Source organism: Caenorhabditis remanei, chromosome IV (genome assembly GCF_010183535.1).
Source record: "Caenorhabditis remanei strain PX506 chromosome IV, whole genome shotgun sequence".
Classification (NCBI taxonomy): Eukaryota; Metazoa; Nematoda; class Chromadorea; order Rhabditida; family Rhabditidae; genus Caenorhabditis; species Caenorhabditis remanei.
Window position 1 is genome coordinate 24,568,279 of NC_071331.1, and position 18,441 is coordinate 24,586,719.

General features: G+C 35.7%; 3 protein-coding genes across 3 annotated transcripts; 1 reads left to right on the forward strand and 2 right to left on the reverse strand.

The window, feature by feature from the left end:
- Positions 1-627: 627 nt before the first annotated feature.
- Positions 628-2,099, reverse strand: GCK72_016114 (uncharacterized protein; the record flags this gene model as incomplete). Its single annotated transcript, XM_003094777.2, has 3 exons — positions 628-765; positions 825-992; positions 1,773-2,099. 3 exons carry the CDS (start codon positions 2,097-2,099, stop codon positions 628-630), a joined length of 633 nt encoding a protein of 210 aa, XP_003094825.2.
- A 1,993-nt stretch (positions 2,100-4,092) lies between these two features.
- GCK72_016115 (uncharacterized protein) lies at positions 4,093-5,275 on the forward strand (the record flags this gene model as incomplete). The annotated part of the gene is made up of 3 exons (XM_003094766.2): positions 4,093-4,428; positions 4,889-5,056; positions 5,102-5,275. 3 exons carry the CDS (start codon positions 4,093-4,095, stop codon positions 5,273-5,275), a joined length of 678 nt encoding a protein of 225 aa, XP_003094814.2.
- A 6,968-nt stretch (positions 5,276-12,243) lies between these two features.
- On the reverse strand, positions 12,244-15,678 carry GCK72_016116 (uncharacterized protein; the record flags this gene model as incomplete). Its single annotated transcript, XM_003094771.2, has 4 exons — positions 12,244-12,372; positions 14,505-14,729; positions 15,454-15,555; positions 15,607-15,678. 4 exons carry the CDS (start codon positions 15,676-15,678, stop codon positions 12,244-12,246), a joined length of 528 nt encoding a protein of 175 aa, XP_003094819.1.
- Between the last annotated feature and the right edge of the window lie 2,763 nt (positions 15,679-18,441).

Here is an 18,441-nt window from a genome sequence, read left to right on the forward strand (position 1 = left end):
TGTCTTATTGTCGCAAAAAAACTGAAAAAATGGTTAAAAATCGCGCTAAATGCACACCAAACAGTCGAAAAGTGAAATTTCCTCAGAAACGCGCCAACGGCGCCCCAGTTCCCTGAAGTTAGGAAGCGTACAAGGCGCGCCAGTCTTCTTAAAAACTGAAATTTTTTTGAAAAACGCGTCAAAGACACGCCATCTGGTTCATAGTTTTTGAATTCCCGAGTCTGGCGTGCCTTTGACGCGTTCCATAATAAATATACTCGAAAAGTGTAAATCATCTGGCGCGCCTTTGCCGTCTCTTCGTTTTTTACCCCAATCTCATTACGCCTGTATCTCAAAAAGGGGCGGAGCTTATAAAAAGTTGTCAACTATCAAAATGTAGCAAATTTCAAGTACATTATTTTTATAGTTCACAACTTTTTATAAGCTCCGCCCCTTTCTGAGATACAGGCGTAATAAGATTGGCACCCCAGGAGACAACGAGATACCCTCTCACTTCTCTGCGTCTCTATCTCCGCCCCCTGAATTGCTATCAAAAAATGGTCAATTACTAAAATGTAGCCCTTTTCCTGCTCTATACAATGAGAACAATTTCAAAATAAAAATATTTTATTAAACCGTAATTATTTATCACTCGAAGGGGTCCAACTCAAGACGATTGATCTCATGAAACAATCCATCGTATATCCGGTCGATATGCATCAAATAGAGTTCCAATAGGCCAAAGTAGATCATAAAACACCAGGGAACAATTAGGAATGCGTAACACTGAAATATTGAATTGGTGGCCTAGAAACACAAAACTAGTCCCCCGGCCACCGACTTACATTTGGCTGAAAGTGTATCAAAGGGAAAGAAGTCAGTATTGTGGCAATTAGTGCTGCGATAATTGGCCAATTATAGTCAATTACACACGTGAAGAAGTAGGGCAAACCGAAACACGCGATAAGAATGACTGTGGGTAGTTGTGATACTGTGGTGATGATGTATCTGGTCTGAAATTTTTTGAAAATTTTGGAGTTTTGGAATTTTTCAGGTTTTTTCAAAAGAATGATAGAAAATTAGTCAGGGATACTAAAAGTACAAAAAACTTGGATTTTAGACCTTCGCAGTGGTTTTTAGTGGTGGCCGAGTGGTTAAGGTTCCGAGGTACCGGGGTTCGAGCCCACCTGCGAGATTTTTCTTTTGTTTTTTGTTAAAATGACTTTAAATGGTTTGAGAACACTTAAAATGCAAAAAATTCAGAAACAATAAAAAATTTCCGATTTTTCAAAAAAAAAAATTTTTTGAAAATTTTCATTTTTTCCAAAAACGAGTATAAATGATCATTTTTATGTGAAAACTTTCAAAAACCAGGTTATCCTGGTTTTCGTCATGTTTTGACACGTTTTTACGATTTTTGATCGATTCCAGTGGTGCCCCTGTGGTTAAGGTAGACTATGGTTCAGAGGTACCAGGGTTCGAGCCCACCTGCGAGATTTTTCTTTTGTTTCTGAATAAAACAACACAAAATAACCTAAAGTTACTAAAAATGCAAAAAATCTAGGAAAACCCAAGAAATTTGAAGTTTCTAGGCCAATTTTGGTCGTTGCCCCTGTGATCAAGGTAGACGGGTTGCTATGGTTCCGAGGTACCGGGGTTCGAGCCCACATGCGAGATTTTTCTTTTGTTTTTTGTTAATATGATGGAAAATAACTTAAAGCTATGAAAAATGCAAAGAAAAATCAGAAGAAACTAAAAAATTTGAGATTTTTGAGTAATAAAAAAAGGCTCACCTCATCATCCGCATCATACAGAAAACTCATAAAAATACAGAAAACCGCTTGAAATATGCCATAGTTCACCACATAAACCATCCATTTCTTGTGTTTCTCCAATCGCTGGGGCTCGTCGGGCGCTTTTATCGCATTGGCTATTCGGGGCACGGCTATGAGTATGAGAAGTGCCAGGTAGATGATTTGTGGATAGTCGTATTGAGAAATAAATTTTAGTTGTTGACTAATTTTGGATATCTGTGGGTCCGTAGAGAAAACGAATCGATTTCCGACGAGTAATTGAAAAATTGAGACTGCCGGGTAGACGGAAACGAATAGCGTCATCATTTATTGATTGTTTTATAAGGGGGGACCTGCTGACGGGGGCTGGATGGAGAAGAGTTGCTAAGGGGGGCAGAAATTGGAAGAAGGGGGGATTAAAAGAGAGAGAAAGAGAGACGCAGACATATGGAGGGATATATCTGAGAACATGAGGGGGGAGGAAGGAGGCTAATTAGAAATGTGTTGTGGTGGGAAATTGGGAAATCTGAAGCTGCCCGGGGTTTTGGAGATTTGCAAATTAGAGGATTAAGTTTAGGGATACTAACAGAAAATATATATTCGTAATAAGTATTTACTGACTGGGTAAGGTTATGGAGTCAGTTTGGAGTTATGAGACGTGACCTATATCATTGGAAAGCTGAGAAAGCGCTGATTCCAAAAATATATTCAGTTTTTGTTTTCGAGGCATGGTATTCGAGAAAAAGGGGTCAAAGTTCTGACACGCGAACAATTTTAGGCATTTTTTGTTTGCCTTTGTAACTTTCTGAAAACAACCAAATCCTTCTAAATCTCTGAAAACTTATATATATATATATATAATTTTGACGTTCTTCACTCGGTTGCTCAAAGAAACTATATTTTATGGAATTTTGAGCCTCAAGTCGCAGGTCTCCAAACTGACTCCATGACCTAAAAGTCAAATGTTGTGTCAACACCAAATAAGCGAAAATTAGAAATGAGTAAAAATCATGAAAATCAAAAAAATGCTGACACTACTTTCGTAATCGATAAATGTTTCATTTTTTGATAATCAAAACATTTCCGATATTCGATTAAAGAAAATGAAAGTGACTTCGCAACCGCATATTTGTCACTAGCCAGGATTTATTGTTTCCGTATTTTGCCACTTTCTAATGTCATATCTAACGTTGTCTAAAACTATCTTGTAGTTGCGAAACGTCGTAGTTGTAAACTATTTCGATTTTCATTTTTGAGGAACAATTATGATTTAGAATCCGGCCCACCTACATGTTGGTGTATTTTTCTGCTCATGGTATTCATCTTACAAGGGAAGTCTTTGGAGGTGCCACTTTCAAAGGTCCTATAAATTTGGTTATAGGTATTTTCGATCACGACCATTTCTGCAGTCAAAACCTGCTAAATGTATCTGCGAGCCGAGTTATGAGCTCTCAAACTTTTCATATGGTTTAGCCTGTTCATATGGAATTCCAAATCAACAAGTAGTATACGCAAAATATTCTCATTTTTGCAACGTACAAACACAGGGAAACCGCTGCGGAACAGAAACTGAACCGCGCTGTGGCGTATATACGACCGATTTGGAATTCCATGAAAAAAAGCTAAACCATATGAATAGTTTGAGAGCTCATAACTCGGCTCGCAGACGCATTTAGCAGGTTTTGACTGCAGAAATTGACACCCAGTAGCCAAAAGTACCTATGACCAAGTTTATAGGTAGTTTGAAAATGGCGTCTCCAAAGATGTCCCTTGTTAAAGCGAGTTAATTGCATACTTGCAAACCGGGCCGAAACGGGCCGAAACGGGCCGACAAGGGCCGGCGCGTAACTCCCGTCAAACTCAATATTATGAGCTCAAAAATATACCAAAATGTAGATCTCAGCGAGTTCTATGTCCGTGGCCCACTACGGGCCGGATGGCTATTTGTAATTGTGCCGCGGGCCGGGATAAAGTGCCAAAAAACGCGAAAATGGCCAAAAAAGTCATTCTAGCCCGGCCCGCGGCACATTACCGAATAGAGATCCGGCCCGTAGTAGGTCACGGACAAAGAACTCGTAAAGATCTACATTTTGGTATATTTTTGATCTCATAATATTGAGTTTGAAGCGAGTTACGCTCCGGCCCGTGTCGGCCCGTTTCGGCTCGGTTGACAAGTATGGTTAATTGTGTCTGACCGAGCAGATGGTCCCCCGGGTGGCCAGAGGTCACCACTTCTCCCCTTCTCCACACCGCCATACCCTTTCTTCTCCCTTTCTTCTCCCACCATTCCCCCCATTCCCACTATCGATTCCCCTCATCGATGGAGTTGAGACCCTCCTATCATTTCCCATTCTTGCCTATATCCATTCTATTCGCTATCGTCTGTATCTTTGTACCCAACGTCTATTCAACGGATCCACCCAAAAAAGCGGATGAAAACTATCGATTCCATTTTGCCCTCTCATATTATCAATTGGGTTTTCTTGCAATACTTGTCATTGTCGGAGTTCTCAGAATGGTGACTGAAATCAAGAAGGATGAAGGAAGAGAACGGCTTATCAGGTGTCGAAATCGGTTAACAGCTATTCTAGTTTTTGTATTTCTTTATATTCTGATGGAAGTATTCATGACATTCTGGTTCCCACCAGATTCACAGGTATGCCAGAATTTTTTTAAAGTTAAAGGTACAATTTTGTCATTGTTAAAACTCAAGCTGAAAAATATATCAAAATGTAGATCTCTGGTATAATCCGAGCCGGTTTAGAGTGAGATATGATTTTTTGTTGTTGTTAACTTGAGGAAAATAAAAAAATCGCGGAAAAGCTAAAAAAATAACTAATTGTCTTTTTTTTTAACATTTTGAAACTCTTAAAACTTTTTGGTTTTTGAATAGACAATTTTGGAGTGTTTCGAGTTGGTGGTCAAGAAATCCGAAAATTTGGGTTTCTAGTCCACCATTGGATTTGTGGCTGTTCAGTCAGGTATGAGGTTTTGGGAATTTACAAAATTTTGGGAATTTACAAAAACTTTTGTGACCTAAAAACCTCTCACATATGAGTTACGCCCTAAAACTGCAAAACTACAGTAACCCGAGTCGAATTATTGGCAAATTTCAGATCAAATGTTATCTGAGTCAATGCGGCCAATTCATCCTCACACTTCTTGCCAGTTTGTATTTAATTGGTATATTAATGACATGTGCCATTTTCTATAATTGGCTAATTATCCCAACAATCGTAATCGATGGTACCATGTGCTATCTACTGAATATGTATGCAGCCCCGGTATGTTTGTGTTATTTTGAACAAATTACGTTTTTCTTGTTGCAGGAATACGAAGAAGTGTATAGATGTTGGATGATTACTTTCTCGGTGTGTCTACTGGATCTGTGGTATATTTGGAGCCGCGGACTACTTGATAGTCCTTTCTATAGTCTCCCGAAAATGTACGAGAGAGGAGAGATTGATTATTTACCGACAATACCTCGACCTTTGTTTACCTAAATTGAGTTTGTTGTATTTCTTTCATTTTCAACATTACAAAATGACATATAATTGATTGTGCACAATCAATTACATTAATCAATAATTGTTCAGCTTGTGTTCAAATAATTAAAAATAATAAAATTGAATAAAATGTTCAATTGTTCAAACATTAATTCTTTACCAAGCGCCTACTAGAACCCTCGGTTAAACATACTCTTTTTAGTCGATATTTATATAATCTATTAATTAAACCTTCAAAAACTGTTGAAATTTCCATTAATTTCAGCTAGAAATCTCAAAAAATGGTTGAGAAATGACATAATCGGAGTTTTTTGAAAGAAAATTGTATCTCAAGCTGTTTTTGGACATTTTTTATGAATTTTTAACTAAATAAACCAAAAATTGAGAAGCACGAGAATTGTCAATTAATCTGAACTAAAAATCTCTGAAAATGGTCGAGAAATGACTATTTTATAAGGTTTCAAATATTTAATGATTTTTGAAAAAATGAAATTTTTACCCATTTTTCGATATATAAGTTCAAATCTTTGTATCCAACCCGATTTTCAGTCAAATTTCATGATTTTTATATCAAAAAATAGAACATTTCATAGATTTCCAGTCCATGTTGTTATTCTGAGTGAAAAAATCCCAAAAAAGTGATAAAAAGTCAGTTTTTGTCAGCTCCCCGTAAATCGACACCAAACCTCGTAAATCATTTTTTCCAGGCATACTTGTAGGCCAGGAAGTGATTTTTTCAAATCCGGAAGTCGGAAGGGAAAAAATGCCCGGAAGTCGGAATTCCGCGCAACTCTGTTGTAGGCTATTAGAATTGAATAGGCTGTCATTTATTCAACAAGATTAAAAAAAAGTGAAATAAATACAAAACTCAACTCACACAGGACGATGTCTATCAAAAAACCCTCGTTCCTCCATTTTTGCTATACTAAAATGTGGACTATCATGCAGTCATCACTCCAAATAGTGTACAATTCAAAGATTCCAATTGGCACACAAAAACTGACTATTCGATACAATATTCGGTACTCGGGAATACCGTATAATATAGATAAATAGGTGAAGAGACAGCCGGCTAGGAAAGTGGGTATAAATAACCAATTATAGTAGATTGCACACGTCGCAAATATTGCGAATCCGTAGTAGCTGATGAAAATTGTCAGAATTAATTGGCCAATTAGTGTCGTATAGTATTTCATCTGGAAAAAACTGAGATTAGGTGGAAAGCGCTAAAGGCGCGATTGATCTTAGTATCGGAAAATGAAAATTGAAATATTGAACATCTGGCGTGCCTTTGGCGCGTTCATCTTAAATTCCGATTTTGAAAAATTTACGCGCCAACTGCACCATGTAATATGGAAACGCGTCAGAGGCGCGCCAGACTTTCAAATTCTATTTTTCACAAAAGAAAAGACGTCAGAGGCACGCCAGCCGTCTCCATTTTTAGAAATCTTTGAGTCTGGTGCGCCTCTGACGCACTTTTTCTTTTGCTTTCAAAAATCGAAGTTTCCGAGCCTGGAGTACCTAATTTGGCGTGCAATTGGGGCGATTTCAATAATATGTCGGCTGGCGCACCTTTGATGCATACTTTTTTGAATTTTGGAATCAATTTTTCAACAAAACAAAACGCACTTGTGAATCTGGTGGAGCCCGAAATGACATACAAATTTCAACAAGAAAATACAGTAACCCATAGAGAATAAGAATTGTCAAATGCTTTCGATTCTTCTCCAGACGTACAGTGCCCTCATCCCGTCCGATTTCTTTCAAACAACTCCTGAAGCCGAGAAATACAAAAATGGCAATAAAACCGAGTTGATACCATGAATGAACAAGTTGAAATTTGTCATTTGGCTCTTCCGGTGGTCTAGTGGAATTGTAGGTGCTGGGCGCAAGGACGGCGGCGATGGAGAATAATGAGAATAGTGGGAAGAATTGTGGCGGGTAGGAGAGGACCATTTTGAATCGATGTGGTTGGTGTGAGTGAGGAATAGGAAATAATGGAGGAGGAGGTGACCTCTTATGTTGGCAGAGGGGCAACCGGGAGAACAGCTGGAGGACACCACTGGCAGACCACTGGCTGAATTAATTTCCCAAATGATACATTGGTAATTTATTTGAATTTAAAATCTCCTAAAATCATACTTGCAAACCGGGCCGACGCGTACCCAATTTTTGTTAATTTGATGAAAAACACACAAAAATGGACCGGAAGTCCAAATTTCTTTCAAAAGATTCCCATGTTGTCACTTCTCAACCATTTTATCCATACTTGTCAACCGGGCCGAAACGGGCCGGCGCGTAACTCGCTTCAAACTCAATATTATGAGCTGACAAATATACTGTTGTGACGTTGTTTATTTCCCCCTCCTATTGTAGTAGTTAAGAATCACTAATAAAGCAGTGATTATACCAAATTGTATCTCTATTAGCACGAGACACAACATATACCAAAATGTAGATCTCGACGAGTTCTATATCCGTGACCTACTACGGGTCGAATCGCTATGCGTTAATGTGCCGCGGGCCGGAAATAGAGCCAAAAAACGCAAAAATGACCAAAAAATGCATTCTAGCCCCGCGCGCGGCACAGCAGTAGGCAGTAGGTCATAGGTATAGAACTCGCCGAGTGAAAAAACTCACTTTTAGTCTGAAAATCGCGCGGGTTTTATAAATTTTTTGTTGACTTACTACGGCACGGATGGCTATTCGTTAACTTGCCGTGGGCCGGGGCTAGAATGGCTCTTTTAATCGTTTTTGCGTTTTGACACTTTTTTCTGATTTCTGGAGCAGAAAACTCGGTTTTTATTGGATGTTGTGAACATTTCTAGTAAAAATGAGTTTTTGGCTCGAATGTTTGTTCCCCGATTTGTCTGAAATCACATCAAAACCCCAGATTTCTTCGTTTTTAGCTCAAAAACTCAATGAATTTCGATAAAACCCGATAGAAACTGAGTATTTTGCACAAAAAATTTATAAAACCCGCGCGATTTTCAGACTAAAAGTGAGTTATTTCACTCGGCGAGTTCTACACCTATGACCTACTGCCGACTGCTGTGCCGTGGGCCGGGCTAGAATGAATTTTTTGGCTCTTTTTCCGGCCCGCGGCACATTAATGAATATCCATCCGGCCCGTAGTGGGCCACGGACATAGAATTCGCTGAGATCTACATTTTGGTATATTTTTCAGCTCATAATATTGAGTTTGAAGCGAGTTACGCGCCTTGAGAAGTGACAATTGGGAATCTTTTGAAAGAAATTTGGACTTCAAGCTGTTTCTGGTCAGGGTTTGTGGGTTTTTCATCGAAAATTAACAAACAATTGAAAACTTCAAGAATAGTTGATTAATGCTAAAAATATTCAAAAATGGTTGAGAAATGAGTATTTTATAAGGTTTCAAATATTTAATGATTTTTGAAAAAATGAAATTTTAACCGATTTTTATAAAGTTTATTCTGAAACAAAGAAATATTTAATGACACTGATTTAAAACAAAATCAATCGAAAAACCCTCGTTCCTCCATCTTCGCTATACTAAATATGGGACTATCATGTAATCCATCACTCCAAATCGTCCACAACTCCAAAATACCGAATGAAATACAGAAAATTGGGAGTTGATACATCATTCTGTACTCGGGAACACCATAAATCCCAGATAAATAGGTAAAGAGACAACCGGCAAGAAATGTAGGAATAACAAGCCAATTATAAAAGACCCAGCACGTGCAGAGGATACCCAATCCGTAGTAGCTGATGGCAACTGTCAGAATTAGTTGCCCAATTAGAGTAGCATACTGTTTGATCTGGAAAGAGACATGAATGCGTTAGATTTTACAAAGTTTAAGTGAAATCCAAAAATGTTATTTTTCGATCGAAAATATCAAAATTTCACCAGAAAATCCATTAAAATGTTATTTTTCGATCGAAAATACCCATTCTTTTGCATAAACTTCATGTGTATATTTTTTTAATCGGAAATCTAGATTTTTGACAAGAAAATCGCTAGAAATGTCAGTTGTCGATCAAAAATATTGAGGTTCGGTCAATTTTTTTGTTTTTTTTTTACTAAATTAACAAAAAATTGAAAATCACAAAAATTTTCATTTTATTTGAACTAAAAATCTTTAAAAATGATTGATAAATGACTATTCTATAAGGTGTCAAACAAAACTTTTTTGTAGCAAAAATGAAATTTTAACCGGTCTTTCGTTACCTTGTAATTTAGTCAATTTTAAACGGATTTTTATGAATTTTATACCAAAATAAAGAAAAATTTCAGATCGTTAAGATGTTTTGAATAATTTGATCAAAAGATTAAGAAAATTAGTTAGAAATTAATGATTTTAAGGAGCATAGAAATTTTTAACACTTTTTCTCGATAGATTGCTTCTAACTGAATTTGAAACTAATTTCTGTGAGTTTAGTGTCAATTTGTTGCAAATTTCTTGATTTTTATGATTTACTGGTTGTTTTAAACTAAAAATCATAAAAAATGATCAAAACCTGACCGAGTTGTGAAGGTTCAAAAAATTGGAGGAAATCAATTTTTCTGAAATTTAGCCCAAAGTTCAAATCTTTGTATCCAACCCGGTTTTTAGTCAACTTTTATGATTTTTATGTCAAAAAATAGAAAATTTCATAGATTTTGTTATTTCACGTTTAAAACCCCAAAAAAGTGATTAAAAACCCGTTTTTGTCGGCTCCCCGTAAATCGACACCAAAACTGAAAATAATAAAAAACGATCAAGCGTAAAAAAACAAACCTGTGAGTCTTGTGGAGCCCAAAAAGTCATCAATATTTCAGTTAAATAAAACAGTAATCCGTAGGAAATAATCATTGTTAACCGCTTCCGATTGGCAAGTAACCGTTCCGGACGTTCTTCTTTTTTCAGTTCAACTGAAGCTCCCACCGTGCTAAGTATCAACCAAATAACAAAAAACACCAATTGATACCAGGACATGGTCACTTTTTCATTTATTATGGGTTCCGTGGAATAGACATTGGGAAGCATGATGGTAGCTAACGCAAGAATTGAAAACATTGGGAAGAATGGAACGGGGTAGGGAATCATTGTTGGTGGTGGCGGTGCGAAAATCAATAGGTGGAGGGAAAGAGGAAAGAAGACGAGTCTGGTGGTAGGTTGGCAGATGGTTAGGGTCAGATGGTGCAGCCGGCTGGCCCATTGACAGGGCTCCGCGACCATTCGCAACTGCGACATTCCGCAACTGCGACATTTCGCAACTCACGTAGGTTTCGCAACTGCGACACTTCGCAACTGCGACATTCCGCAACTAGCCATTTCGCAACTGCGACATTCCGCAACTGCGACATTCCGCAACTGCGACATTTCGCAACTCACGTAGGTTTCGCAACTGCGACACTTCGCAACTGCGACATTCCGCAACTAGCCATTTCGCAACTGCGACATTTCGCAACTCACGTAGGTTTCGCAACTGCGACATTTCGCAACTAGCCATTTCGCAACTGCGACATTCCGCAACTACGACATTTCGCAACCACGACGTTTCGCAACCACGACGTTTCGCAACCACGGCGTTTCGCAACCACACCGCATTTGCATATTTAGGTCAGTTGAAAATGTTGAAGCCAAAGGGTCTAGGAACATATTTGAAAACATTAAATAGAAGAAAAAGTTATCTGACTCATTATTAGACAAAACTAGGTTAAAATATTGCTAGTTCTATGGTTGCGAAACGTCGCAGTTGCGAAATGTCTCAGTTGCGAAACGTCGTAGTTGCGAAATGTCGCAGTTGCGGAATGTCGCAGTTGCGAATTGTCGCGGAGCCATTGAGGGAGTCAAAAAAAAAAAAAAACAAACAAACAAATTATGAAATTTCATCTTTTTTGAAATAGAAAATGGCTAGGAATGACGAAGTCTCGTGAACACAGGTCAGTTCTTATCAAATTCCTTCTTCTTATACTCTTACTCCCTTGAAGATTTCAATTTTCCCTAATTCTTGTTATTGACTGACAGTTTTGGGCTCCACAAGACTCACAGGTTTGTTTTTAGGCTTGAAAACTGGTATTTTCGATCAAAAAGTGTCATTTTTATGGATTTTTCTGGTCAAAAATCAAGATTTTCAATAAAAAAATTACATATTTATGAATTTTATGCTAAAAAATGGGTATTTTGGATCAACAATTGACTTTTTAATGGATTTTCTGGTGAATTTTTGATATTTTCGATCGAAAAATAAAATTGTAAAATCTAACGCATTCATATCTCTTTCCATATCAAACAGTATGGGTCATCCGCCTTCTTAAGATAAGAACACCTGTCCGCAATATCTTTTTGGGAAATCTAACCAGTCATTAGGCTCCGCCCTCTGCTTATAACTGCTAGTATGCCACCACCGGACCTTCATTTAGATCTGAAGAACATTCTCAGTTCTTCCAAGAAATTTCCTTTGTTTCCGTATGAAATCCTTCAAAATCCGTTCAAATTTGATTGAATTACAAGGTATCGTAAAATCGGTTAACATTGTATTTTTTGAAAAAATTCCAAAAATTTGAAACTTTATAAAATTGTCATTTCTCAACCATTTTTTGAAATTTTTGGCTTTAATTAATTGAGAATTCTTGTAGTTTTAAACTTTCTGTTAATTTACTGTAAAACCCATAAAAATGGACCAAAAACAGTTTGATTTTGAGGGTGTCTAAAATTCTTTTGAAAAAAAAGTCGAACATTTGAAACCTAATAAAAATTACAAATTTATTTGCGAAAATCGATTCGAATACCCGTACAAGAATACACAAAAAAAGGAGGGAGAAATGAGAGAAAATGGTAATTTTCGAGGACAAAAATCACCGATTTGTAGCACCTAAGGCAAGAGGCACTTCCAAAAAAGGGGGCGGAGTCAACACGGAGGGAGGCGTGGCTTATAAAAACAAATGGATGTTATGCTATGAATGAATACACTATTTGGATATTCTGAAGTCTGTTTTAGACGGTGACTCCAGATGTCGATGTCGTCGGAACGTGGTGATGAGTCATTTCAACGTCGATTTGGGCGGCGCCATCGGAATCCAGAGAGGAAGATGACGTGGATCCGGAGGTAGATGGTTCGGGGATCTGGAAAAATAGATATATTGGAAAGAGGAGGTTTTGAGAATTATTTTGAGCTAAAAATCGATGAAATTGGTTGAGAAATGACTGGTTCATCATGACTGGTTGATCTGGACTGGTTAAAAAATTCAAAAAATAAAATTATTTATTTCGGTTTTCAGATGTCTTTTTTAAGTCGATATACATAATTATCAGGTTATTAATTAGCGTTTTTTAAACTGTTGAAAATTTCAATTAAGTTGAACTGAAAAACTCAAAAAACGGTTGAAAAATGACTATTTAATAAGATTCCAAATTTTTGAAATGTTTTGAAAAAATAAGTTTTTCGAATTTCCAGAAGCTTGAATCCCGGTTAATTTTCTGTCGATATTTATGATTTTTTTTAAATAATTGATTACAATTTTGAAAACTACAAGAATTTTCAATTAATTTAAACTCAAAATCTCAAAAAATATTTAAGAAATTACTATTTTATAAGGTTTCAAATTTCAGAAATTTTTTGAAAAAATGTCATTATAATCAATTTTTGATCTCTTGTAATTTAGTCAATTTTGAACGGATTTTTATGAATTTTATACCGAAAAAAAGACAAGTTTTGAAGCTTTATGATTTTCAAACATTTTGATATAAAAACGCAGACTTGAAAATTTCTTTTTTTTCATTTTTCTCGGTAGACTGTTTTTCTGATTTTGAAACTTATTTCTGTGAGTTTAATGTCAATTTGTTGCGAATTTCTTGAATTTTATGATTTACTAACTGTTTTAAATTAAAACTATAAAAAACGGTCAAAAACTGACTGAGTTGTAAAAAATCAAAAAATTGGAGAAAATCTGTTTTTTGAAATCTGAATTTTTGAAGTCCCAAATTCAAATCTTTGTATCTAACCCGATTTTAAGCCACTTTTTATAATTTTTATGTCAGAAAATAAACAATTTCATATATTTTATTATCATGAACTTAAAATCCCAAAAACTGATGAAAAAGTCAGTTTTTGTCGGCTCCCCGTAAATCGACACCAAACCTCGTAAATCATTTTTTTCAGGCATATTTGTAGGCTATTATTTACTTGCTCTCTCCCTAAAAACGTAAAAAAAGGGAAAAAAGTCAAATAAACGGGTTTGGCAGAGAGAGATGTAACTACTGAACAACATAGTTCACTTGTAGTCCGTCACAATCGGCACACACTTTTTTATTTGTTTTAAAAAGAGAAGGATGACAATGGAGGGGTACAAGGTTCAGAGGGTCCGAAAATACATGTAGAAGGTTCTGGAAGAGATCAAAGGAGCATAGGCTGTGTAGATTTACGGGAGCTATGTAAATTTACGGTGAGTAGGGATTACGAAAGCCTGCCGAGTTATTCTATTACTTTTAAAGGATTTTAAACTCAAAATAACAACCTGGACTGGAAATTTATGAAATTTTCTATTTTTTGACATAAAAATTATAAAAATTGACTAAAATCGGGTTGGATACAAGGATCTGTATTTTGGACTAAATTTCAAAAAAACTGATTTTATTCAATTTTTTGAACCTTCACAACTCAGTCAGTTTTTGATCATTTTTTATGATTTTTAGTTTAAGACAACCAGTAAATCATAAAATTTAAGAAAATTGCAACAAATTAACACTGAACTCACAGAAATTAGTTTGAAATTCAGATAGAAGCAATCTCTCGAGAAAAAGTGTTCAAAATGTCAAGGCTCATTAAAATTACGATTTTTCAGCACATTAAAAAAAATTTTAAATTCAAATTAAATAAAAATCTCAAAGCAGTTAAAATTTGCCCATGTTTTGGTATAAAATTCATAAAAATCAGTTAAAAATTGACTAAACTACGAGGTATCAAAAATCGGTTAAAATTTCATTTTCTTCAAAAAAATTGAAAATTTGAAATCTCATAAAATAGTCATCTCTCGACCATTTTTTGAGATTTTTAGCTTAAATTAATTGTAAATTCTTGTAGTTTTTAATTTTTTGTTATCTTAGTAAAAAAAACGTTAATATTGACAAAAAAACAGTGTGAGATACAAGCTTATTTCAAAAAGTTCCCATTCTGTCATTTCTTGACCATTTTTCTCAGTTTTTAGTTCAAATTAACCAAAAAGTGGATTTACGAGAACCTATGTAGATTTACTCACCGTAATAACAGTCTGATTCAAGTTGACTGTCCTCTGCTGATTCTGATTCTCGGCTACCATAACCCTGACTGCGTCCTCGTATGAAGGAGGCGCATCGAATTTCGGGTCATAGGACGGTGGAACGATATATAGTGGTGGGAATCCTGCCGGTCGAACTGTGTTGTCGGTTGGAGAGGAGAGAGCGGACGTTGGGGAGAGACGGAGCACTGTTTGGGCTTGCCGTTGCTGAAAAGTTAGGTGATAACTCACTGAAAATTGCTACGATTACGAAATAAATGCAATTTTTAGAATCTACAGGTCAAGACGGTTCAGAAAAGTATAATCAAGCCATACTTTGAAAATTTGAAAATTTTTCGAATATTTTGGTCCACGTGATATTTTGCTATTTTTGAGTTTTCAGCAGAAGCAAATTAAAAATTCAGTTTCAGCACGTCAAGGCGGTTCAGAAAAGTATAATCATGCCATATTTTAGACAATTTCAGTTTTGGGCCCTAAAGGTGTCTAAAGGGGGTCAAAAACTGAAATTTTCAAAAGTATGTCATGATTATACTTTTCTGAACCGTCTCGACATGCCAAAACTAAATTTTTTATTCACTTCTGCCAAAAACTCAAGAATAGAAAAATATCACGTTTTTGTGGTGGGACCCAAATTTTCGGAAATTTTTCTAATTTTTCAAAGTGTACCTTGATTATATTTTTCTGAACCGGCTAAATGTGCTGAATTCGAAAATATAAGTTTCACTGAGTTTGAATCGATTCTGACTGAGTTACGGTGGTTTTAGAATTCATAAATTTTTTGATTTTTGCGGCGAGACCCAAACAACACGAAATTCTTAAGTTTAGCGGAATATAGTCATGTTTATACTTTTCTGAACCGTCTCCACGTACTGAATTCAAATTTCTTATTCATTTTCAAATAATTCAAAATTATAAAAAAATTCAGTCTCACCTGTGTTCTCTGTCTCATTCGTGCCGCCCGCCGATTGTTGAACAACATGCAGAAGAGGGTGATAACAACTGATACGATGGCAATTGCCGCAATTATTAGTACCTGAAAACACAAAACATTTTGATCTACACAAATTTTTTTGTTTTGAACTACCGTAAGTGCTCCATTGGGAATTCCGTTCCGCGATGAGGTCGTCGCATCTTCTGATTGATAGTCGAGCGGCATTTCTGGAAAATTCAAAAAATTATAGAATTTATAAAATATATAGAATGTATAATAAATATAGATGAAAAATTTCAGCCAAAAAATTTTTTGACCAAAACAAAAAAAGTTGACCAACAGATTATTTCATTTGTTTACTTCGGTGTGCTTCTTATCGGTTTTTTGTCACTGGAGAACGTTTTATGTCGAAGTTATAAGAAATAAATGTTATTTCCGGTAATTTAGAACAAAAACAAAGAAATTTCAAAATTTCAAAAAAAAAATTTCGAAATTTTTTTTTGGTGTAGAAACTTTGTTACGGATCGAATCTGGGTAACGGTAAATGAAGACAAATGTAATATCTAAACTCAGAAAGTCACGGCGGTTCAGAAAAGTATAAACAACAGTATATTCCGCTGAAATGGAATATTTTGGGTTTTAGGGTCTCGAAGCGAGAATTCATGAACACAAAAACCACCGTAATTCAGTCAGAATCGACTCAACCTCAGTGAAGCTTACATTTTTGAAATCAGCACATTTAGCCGGTTCAGAAAAGTATAATCAAGCCACACTTTGAAAATGTTCGAAAATTTCCGAAATTTTGGGTCCCGCCACGAAAACGTGAAATTTTGCTATTTTCGCGTTTTTAGCTGAAATAACTACAAAATTTAGTTTCAGCACGTCAAGACGGTTCAGAAAAGTATAATCAAGGCATACTTCTTAAAATTTCAGTTTTGGACCCCTTCTAGACACCTTTTTGGCCCAAAACCCAAACTTGTCAAAAGTATGGCATGATTATACTTTTTTGAACCGTCTTAACATGCTGAATTCAAAAATTTCATTTATAGCAATCTAAAACCCCCCTACCAGAAATTGTATCCTAGTTTTATGACTCCAAAATCATAAAAATTGCAAAATGTTGCAAAACGTACACCGCTTATATACCCTTCCCAAAAAAAGTACATTTTCTTGCTAGTCACGTAAAAAGACGGGTGCCAAGTCATGTCGCACAAAAAATTGTGGTCCATAGTACATGGTCATCATGTTACGTATGTAACACATGGTCCGACACCCAAGGGGAGTCAAATTTCCAAACAAAAAAAAGGATCGAACTTTGATGGCAAAAATTTTGCTTTTTTTCTTTAGAAAACTACTTGAATGATCAAAAAGTTGTTGAAAGTAAATGAAGGCTCATTTATCTACTTTTGGTAAGTATGTGAAGTGGGAAGATGGTTTGTGTGATAACTTTGTCAGGAAAGAATTTGAAAGCTCAAAACTAAAAAAAATTCGAAATCAGTGAGTAAAGAGCTTTCAGAAAAATATAATCATGACATATTTTGGATAATTTTGTGTTTTGGGCCAAAAAGGTGTCTAGAGGGGGTCCAAAACTGAAATTTTTAGAAGTATGCCTTGATTATACTTTTCTGAACCGTGTTGACGTACTAAAACTAAATTTTTTATCCATTTTTGCTGAAAACTCAAAAATAGCAAAATGTCACGTTTTCGGGATAGGACGCAAATGTTCTGAAAATTTTGAAAATTTTCAAAGTGTGACATGATTATGCTTTTCTGAACCGCAAAGACGTCCAGATTTTGAAAATATACAAATTTTTGAGTTTTCTTCAAAACAGACCAAGTTACGATTGTTTAAGTTAGAAAAATTTCAGACTTTTCGTAGCGAGACCTAAAAGTCTCAAAATTGTAAAATATGGCAAGTTTATAGTTTTCTGAACCGGAAAATCACGCAGATTCTGAAAATACATGAATTTTTGAGATGGTGTCAAAATGGAGTAAGTTACGATAGTTTCAGCTCTGAAAATTTCAGATTTTTCATGATGAGACCCAAAAAGCTTAAAAATAAAAAATTTTGATTTTCCCCAAAATTTGTATTAATTACACTTATTCAAATCTTCAAACTTTGGCAAAGCGTTATCTCATAGCTAGAACAAATTTAAACAGGGAAAAACCAAAAAGTAAAAAAAAATGTAACAAAATTTTTTTTCTCCAAAAACTGCAACGTGCAAAGAACTAGAACAAGACTATCATAATACAAAATCTATTCTGTCTCCGTTCGTCAAGAAATTCTCCGCATTGTTTTAATACGATTATGACATGGGTTTTCCAGCACTTCTTACAACATACTGATAAACAATTTCTCGTTCTTCAGGTCAAAGAATGGACAGGAAATGGAGAAGTGAATAAAATTGGAAATGAGCATTTTATGGTATTTCTTATTGTTTTTGTGTTTTTGAGGTCGGTGGGGAGGAAAAGGTGTGAAATTATAAGGGGGAGGGGAGGGGGGAGGTATGACAAATTTATTTTCCAGTGATAAGGAAGTAGGGGTACTTGGAGTACTAGAGAAAATAAAAAAAGCGGAAGAAAAAATGAGTAATTTGGGATTTAGAAAGGTTGAGGGAGAGGAAGTTGAGTTCCCTAAGTTTTTAGTAGAGTTTCAAGCCAAAAAAATCTACTATTTGGGCGGCAAATTTGAATGAAATTTTCAAATCGACGCAACACCAATAAGATCTTTGTAGATCCACACAATAGGTTCGTAAATTTGAAATTCTAACTTGAACTTTAGACCACGCCCACAGATATAGCCGATGCTCAATTCTGAAGTTCTTAAAGCTCCAAAAATGCTCAATATTTGAATAAGATTTTTGAATTTACACACAAAATACCCTGAGAGCTCGTAAATTTAAAATTCTGATTTCAATTTTAGACTCCGCCCGCAAATATAGTCGATACATAATTTTGGACTGGTTTAAGCACTAAAAATGTGTGATG